Source organism: Etheostoma spectabile, chromosome 6 (genome assembly GCF_008692095.1).
Source record: "Etheostoma spectabile isolate EspeVRDwgs_2016 chromosome 6, UIUC_Espe_1.0, whole genome shotgun sequence".
NCBI classification, from domain to species: domain Eukaryota; kingdom Metazoa; phylum Chordata; class Actinopteri; order Perciformes; family Percidae; genus Etheostoma; species Etheostoma spectabile.
The window spans coordinates 18,072,077-18,080,429 of NC_045738.1; the positions used below are offsets into that span (position 1 = coordinate 18,072,077).

At 40.0% G+C, this 8,353-nt stretch overlaps 1 protein-coding gene across 1 annotated transcript in view; it reads right to left on the reverse strand.

Moving 5' to 3' along the window:
- The window catches only part of LOC116691627 (neurexophilin-1), an 11,781-nt gene extending 6,560 nt beyond the window's left edge, over window positions 1–5,221 (reverse strand). Inside the window, exon 1 of the mRNA XM_032519398.1 lies at window positions 4,682–5,221. Within this exon, the coding sequence (XP_032375289.1) occupies window positions 4,682–5,020 (339 nt within the window). The 5' untranslated portion in view covers window positions 5,021–5,221. The remainder of the gene's footprint in view (window positions 1–4,681) is intronic.
- Between the last annotated feature and the right edge of the window lie 3,132 nt (window positions 5,222–8,353).

Here is an 8,353-nt window from a genome sequence, read left to right on the forward strand (position 1 = left end):
GCTTTTCTTTATGATAGTAACTTAAATATCTTTGAATTTTGAACTGGGTTGGACAAAACAAGTAACTGAAAGATGTCAACTTCAAGACATTTAAAATTAAAAAATGTTGCCGTTTTAAAGACCAAACAGTTCTATTTATCAAAGAAATAATTAGCAGATGAATCAATCTAAGAAATCGGTAGTTGCAGCCCTAAACTAGACATAAACACACCCAGGTAGGAAATCTACTCTCTGAGTGGACCAATGCTTTGACATTGTTTGTTAGTCCATAACGGGACAATGTATGGCAATATTTACAATAAATAAAAGCACTTTGTAATAACTGATTATGATCATGTCCATACACTTTATTGTTTTAAAGATGTAGAAAAGATTTAGAAAACAAAATATACGTGAACATGTCAATTAATTAATGTTAATTGAAACAATCTATGAATCCAACAATTCTCTTTAATAGAAAATTACTACATAGAAACAATACCAACAGATGTTTACGGACAACCACTGGTTTCATATTGGTTACATTTTGAAAAGCTGTCCCCAGACTCTTGAAGGATGAGTCCGGTGATATTCTGTATTTGCTTATGGTCAACGAATCCCTTGAGAAGACTCAAACCAACAATGAGTTGGTCCCACCAACTTAACTGTGTATTCAAAGCCTTCTTCTTCCTCTGTTTCATAGAGCTCCCTTGTTGTCCAAAAACAATTAAAAACACATCAATGAGCCTCACTGTTGCACTGAGTGACATGTTCCTTCATTACCATGAACACACACAGTTTATTTTGACTCAGTCCGACACACACCTTCCTTCTGCTGTACATAAATACTCACTAAAGCACCCAATGTGGAGAAATTCGCCGCTAAAACTAGTCTTTAACAAATGCACTATTTAATCTTGTTTGAGTAACATTTTCAAAAAACTACAATGCCCAGCTTGTTATAGGAGAGCCTTTAAAAAAACAAATGAAACTAAATACCTGTGACTTGTTAATAAATTGATATTAACTGAATGGCTGAGAGCCACAGACAGGGTAGGGAAGTTGTAAAGAGGTTGCGAGACGGACTAACTCGTTGTTGATTTTGGTCTTTTCATCGGATTTGTTGACAATAAGAAAAATATAGGATTTTGTCAGCGCTATTCTTTATAACTTGCTTGAGAAACTTTCAAGAATCCGCTTTAGCGAAACATCTGGCTGCCCACTGAAAATCTAAAACGGTAAATAGGCGGTTTTTAGAGCCGTTCTGCATAAAGACCAAAAAACATGTTAAAGCTATTATGAGCTGTGAAAACACAGTGATGTACTTCTTTTGAAGACCTGCTGATGGTTCATTTGTGTTTCATAGAAGAAAAAGTACCAGGTCAAAGCTTTAAAAATATGGGTTATCATCAGCTTTAAATGTGTTGATATGTGAGTGTATGGAAGTGCAAAGAGACAGATGAAAGAATGGTAAAAACAGCAGAGGGTAAGGTATCCACATTTATTTGGTCCGTGGCAACATTCTAGCTCCTCCCATTCTCGCTGTTTCCCATAATAACAAAAGCATCTTTAAACCATCTCTCTGGTAAATATCTTTCAAACGCAACCTAAAAATCTGTGGACTGCCCCTTTTTATACAAACAAATACACAAACTTACAGAAAGTCATATTGGTCAAATGCAGCGGTGTAAAAAAATTCAATTTGCAATATATATTTAACATGGTGTTCGCAGTGAAAAACATTCAAACGTATCTCACAATCATATTTAGAAGCTTTCATTTCATGGCTCAGAGTTACTCCAACAATTCGACCTGTAGGTTGTTATGTAGGAGCCCCCCCCCAAACCCCATTTAACTGTCTGTTGTTATTATTCCCTGGCTCGGTGTATGAGGCAGAATCCCTCAACAAGATAACACAAACAGCATCGGTATGCAGAAGTCCTTTACGAAACGACTCTCAAGATTGCCAGATGCAGCATATAGGCAGGCTGTTGGACGAACCTAAATGCTATCTACTCTTGGCGAGGCTGTGATAAGGCGCAGGCGTCCGCTCTTTGAAACAGGAAGATAAACAACCCCGGCTTCCCTCGGGAGCTCGGAGGATATTCTATGGGCCGGACCCCCAAGCAGCCAACAAATTCCACCTTTAATAGAACCATCGGAGGAGCCGGATGGCTCTGCGGTGGGATGTGCACAAAACCTTGCGAGGAAGAATGAAAGTGTGTGTCAGTTTTCATTTACCTGAATGCTTCAGCTGCTGTGACTGCTGTGTGTGTGTGTGTGTGTGTGGGGGGGGGGATTTGTGAGTGCCACAGTTCTAGTTTAACAGAGCACCGTGCTGATAACAGAGTTGGGCTGCCACTTTGCAATCTTGATTGGGTGGCGTGTGCTCAGAGTTTGACTTTTCAGAAATGAATAGTTGTTTTTTAATTGTTTTTTTGTGCTTGAATACCACACTGCAAAAGTTTTGCGGATTTATTTACTTCTTTCAAATTTACGGTATTAAACTGATGCTCCTGTCCAGAGAGGCTCAAAGCGTGAGCAGCTGTTAGGGGGAAGTTTGGCTCAGGGACATGTGGCTGTTGTGGGATCAAACCTGTGACCTTTCTGGTACGAGATAGTCACTCTAACGTCTCGCTCCACCTCCCAGCAAAAGCATATTTTAATCTAATTAATTACCTTCTGATGCCATGAATCACAATTACCACAACACTCTTGTTGCAGAAGAAAAACCAAATGTATTGGTTTCTTAAACCTCAGCTCCAAGTCTGTGTTGGAATGATCCTCCAGACGGGAAGGTGGTTTAAGAATCCTTAGTGTGCTGATGCCGTCTTTTAGAGTATTTTCCAACTGGGCACTTGGGATATGATTGTCGTCATAGTCATTTACAGTGAATTTAACTTGTCTCGCCGTGTGAGGTCTCCCCGTAGTTGAGCTGATGGATGAACTAAGGGCATTTGACGCCCACTAAGAGTTTAGGTTCATACTCTCCCAGTGATATCAAAGTGTTACCTGAGGGGGGTCAGAGATGATGACAAATCACACAGTGTGTCAAGACATCACAGGCAGCTGTGGATGGAGCCGAGTCCTATCACTGCAGCCCCGCTTTGAGAGGCCAGGGCACAATTATTACCATGACTTCTGAGGAGGATAAATACCATACGTGGACAGACTGCAGGATATCAGAGCGGGGGCAGTTTGAAGACCAAGATGGAGGAGGAGGGGGGGCATTGGAAAAAGAGAAAAAAAAAAAGAAAAAAAAAACTAGCCACCAGTTTTTCAACTTACCCAGAGGAAAAATGCATAATCATATTATTTCACACACGACTTGGTTCAAAGGCGGCCAAAATAAGTTTGTGAGGTTCCCATGGGTCTGTCAATCTGTTGAAGGAGCTGCAGGCGAAAGCTTAGGATGCAACGAGTACGAAACAATTATGATCATCCCATTAAAGCATAGCGAAGCAATTTGGCAGCCCAGTCTGGAAAAAAAACACTCCCATCAAGTGATGCCCTGAGATCAGCTCACACTACCGTGATGCTATTGTACACATAACTCACGTTCTTGATAATTAATGTTTGTCTTGATATTTTGGCAATAAGGGAATCCATGTTAGTTAATGTTATTGCTCCTGAAATCGAAGAATTCTTGTTGTTTCTTAAAAGTAGGAAGGCTTCGTAAGTTAAAAAAAAAAAAAAATAAATAAAAGGGGGAGGAAATGATTAGTGTGCTTAGTCAGCTGTGAAATTGAGTTTATGGTTTTCAAGACGGTGAATTCAATTCGATAATGGGTATTAAGTTGTAGAGAATAATTAATAGTAATTGACTTCTTTCCATCACTATGCAAATTAAACACAGATAACACCACAGGAGCTTTTTAAGGCCAGTCAAGTTTGTAGGGATTAAGTTTATGGAATTTTTCTTGGAGAGAGGAGTGGCTCCTGTTCTGCTTTGATTGCTTTGTTGACAGATTTATCAGTGGGTGAGGGGTTACTGTCTTTTGGAGGATTAAAGGAATTGGGTTGTCACAAACTGTCAAGACATTGAGTTAGGAGCATTCTGGTATGTTTGTCATAATGTGCTCAGGCGGTTTTTCGTCGTACTGTCAAATATGAATTTGTATTAAATTGTGTCTGTAAATGGCAGAGAGGAGGGGAAGATGCAAAGGAGGGATTGAATGGATAGTGCCGAGAGAGAAATATCCAGCGGGATTGTGTGTGGGTAGATTTGTCAAGATGCAGATTTGGATTTGGGAAGCTTGTGTTCACACTGGCATTGGCAGTTAATTTGTGACAATATTGATCTGTCAAATCATTGAGCAAATAAAATCTGGTTTGTGGCGGTGAGAGCTGTCATTACAGGATTCAAATTGGAGGAAAACTATTTCAAAACGTGGCTTTAGTCTACCATAACACAAGGAAAATTAGTCTGAAATCAACCAAATGACATTTTGCTTTACATTTTCAAGACTTTCACATTATTAGATTGCGCCTGACATCTTGCACAGTTAAATTCTAACTAAAATTTCAGCTTGTGTGATTGTCCTCGCACTAACCCGAAACTCACTCATCAAAATATCTGTTTGCGTACTTTCCTCGATATCCCTGCTACCATACAAGTGCAGACCTTAATCACAGACACTGTAGAGATATTACATTTAAAAATTAAAAAAAAGGCCAAATAAAAACAGCTCATTTAACTCACCAGAGAGATGACTGATAGCAGCAGAGCGGCAGCCCACAGACATGTGATCTTCATACCTCTTTGTGGAGCGTCCTCCCTCATGTCAAACTGTCCCTGATCTTTCTTCTCAGCCGCAACAAAATCTTTTCCCTCTGACTGAGCCGGGATCAGCTGCCGAACTTGTAGGAGAAATATAGAGTGAGGAAAGGTTGGTCCTAAGGCGAGAGAGCAGAGATGAATCTTCTCAGCCTCATTCAGGAGGGTCAGATGTCTGCCGTTAAAACGCTTCAAGTGTCTGAGGGAGTGATTTTTGATGCAAGGTTTGGAGCCGCTGGTACGACAACCGATGTGTTTGTACATCTGAGTGTCAGTGTGGAGGGAGGTTTTATATAGTGCGCTTTGAGGTTCAGAGAGAAAGAGAGAGAGAGAGATTGGGGGAGGGATGGGGAGACAAATGGAGTGAATGAGGAAGGGGGAGGGAGAGAGAAGACGGGGGGAGCAGAGAAGGAGGTTCACATTATTGACTTTTGAGAAGCAACTTTTCTTTTAGCATCGTCAGGGACTGACATCTAGTGGCTGGCAGCTGCAGTGGCTGCCCCCCCCGCCCCCCCCAGATGCTTTAAACTTCAGTGAGAAAAGCTGCCATGTTGATCTCATATTTAGAAGGTGGCACCAAATATTCAGAGCTTTCAATGACATCTTAGTCTCTCGTGTAGCCCCAAACATAACCCTCTTTATTTCTGCATGTACTTTATACTGTATGCTGTGCCCCATTTAAGTATTAACTGTATGAAATGACTTGTAGGATTTAGTTGCACCTTTCAATAACGGCTTCTTCTAAAAAAAAAAAAAAAAAATCACTTATCACTCATAAAGTGCAGAAAGAAGACAATTTTATAAAATTATGTTGTGGATGTTTTCATGCCAAACAACACAAGCTAATATATTCTGCATTTTATGTATATATATTTAAATTAGGTTTATTATCAATTTGTTTTAATCAATTCAATTCAATTCAATTCAATTTTATTTATAGTATCAATTCATAACAAGAATTATCTCAAGACACTTTACAGATAGACCACACTCCGGAATTTACAAGGACCCAACAGTTCTAGTTTCCTCCAGAGCAAGCAACAGTGTGACAGTGGCGAGGAAAAACTTCCTTTTAGGCAGAAACCTCGGTCAGACCCAGGCTCTTGGTAGGCGGTGTCTGACGGGCCGGTTGGGGTTAGAATGAAGAGTGGCAATAACAAAAATAGAAAAAATTAGTAGTTTGTAGCAGTTCTTTGTGGTAGTTCATGGCATAGCAGGACGCTGTGCAGCATTACAAGGCACAGCAGGACGTAGCAGGACGTAGCAGGACGTAGCAGGGCACCACAGTGTAGCAGTTGAACATGGCATCACAGAACGTGTAGCGGAACCATGGCAATAGCTGCTACCCTGATTTCGGAGCCTCTCTGATCCAAGGGAACATAATCACTCAAACAAAAAACAAACCTACAACAAATACATATTAAATTGATAAAATAACTAATTATTATTCTTAATAATGTTGAATACTGTCAAAGACATTTTTGTCTCAGTTAAACATTTCCCACTGTAGAGGACTAAAGCGACTCACTATCGCGATGTCTCTTCTTGTGAGAGACTCATTTTAAAACTAGTCAAGAACGACGCAGTGGAGGCTGACTTTATGTTTTTTAAATAGGTCAAGCTTCAAAAACACTGGATCCTACACATCCCATAATGCAACACAATAGCATCTTTTGTTAGAACCTCCCTGCCTGGTAACACCCACATCTTTAAATCTCCATGCCTTCATGCTGTAACTTAAGACTTTCTGGCACGCACGCACCCCCGCACACCTTAACTTTGAATCAAAAGCTAAAAGTAATTGTTGATTTGTAAACTTAGTGGACAGGCTGCTAAAATAAACCTTTAAAATATCTTTAAATATCTTTATTTGACGCCATTTTGCCTGCTCAGTCTACCATATTATCATTGTCTATTGTTTGCCTGTATTTCTTATGCGCTTACTTGGTTGTGTGTGTGTTTTTTTTTTGCTGTTATTGAAAAGAAATGCTGCTGCTGTGACAACAGAATTTCCCCGTCGTGGGATGAATAAAGTATAATCTAATCTAATCTAATCTAAAGGTGCTCTAAGCAATGTCACGCGTGTTTTTGGCTACAACATTTGTCACATACAGCCAACATGTCCTCCCTGTCCCCGAGCTGGCTGTCCCCAGAACACACTGTAAAAAAACGCAGTCTCTGAGACAGTCCAGGGTCTACACACGGCAACACAAACAAACTGTGCCCACCTGCACCACGAAGCACACACAACCAGCGTTCCAGCCAATAACCGACCAGAAGGATGGGGGGGGGGGGTAAGTGCATAAGCACAGAAGGGAGGGTGCGTGATGAGGAGGAGGGAGGGGCAAACTAGTCTTGTTTTGTTAAAAAAATACTTTGAACGTCAAGAAGAATTAAGGTCCCCCAACGTCGCTTGGAGCTCCTTTAATGAACAAGTTCCTCCCTGTGACTGTGAGAGCAGACTGAGCCACGTTTAGGGACTCACGTTTGGGGATTTTGGCTCGTATTTACTTCTTTAAGTGACTAACCCTAAAGCATAAGTCTGGTGATACTCTTTGTTTTTCTTGTTGTAAACAAATCCCATGAAAAGACAATGAATTAATCATACTAACAAATCTGTGCAGCCAAAGCATGTAATATGTTATTATGTATATATATATATTCTGTGCCACAGAGCTCCAGTACTTATTGGAGCACTTAACGTGTCGATTTATACACATCTTAAAATAGTCCCCAACAAATTTAGTCCGGTTTGTATATTTGTAAAAAACAGTGCCCTGCTGTTTTAAGAAATTAATGAGCCTTTAAAAGAAAAGAAATTGAAATTCAACTATATACTTGTGAGAATAATGTCTTCAGAAGTAACGACTGGACTTAAGAGCTTCAGACGGGAGAGGGAAGTTGGAAAGTCTAGAGATAAATCGACGTATATGCCAGCTGATAAGTTAGAACACAAATTAGATTAAATGTAATTTACGGTAGAAAGAGTGTAACCATTAGATAGTTTATCCACCTGAGCGCACTTACTAGTTGATTTTTAATTGTGTCTCACTATCTTGGTCACAATTCTTAAAAAAAAAAAAAAGACCATTTGTTGATGGTTAGTCTTGGAGCCAGACGTCCAGATTTCCACAGCACTGTGTAAACACTGGAAAATGGTCTGGTTGCACCCACATCTGGGATATCTCCGGCTTGTTTGTGTTTCTTTGAATCAATCCCAACCTTCCTGAGCAGCGCTAAGCCTCGGACGCAGCGACGGTGCCTTTTAAAACAGGGAGTGTAAGGGCATGTCAGGCTTTATCCCAGCATCGGTCAGCCGGACTACTTCATGCTATGTGTTTATGTTTCAAATAATTACTATTAGCCAATATATATTCACTCCATTTTCTTAAAACTCTTAAAAAACTCTTAACTAATAGTATCAGCCTCAAAAATCCAGTATTCATCAGGCTATAATTATGAGATGGAAGAGATTGTTACTGTCTAAGCACATGAGAAAAAAACACCAGCCTTATCCTTTAATGCCAATTTTAACATTTTTATTAAGGGGTTCTGCTCTCTTGCGAACATATAACAAAATGGCTTCATAACTGTCTT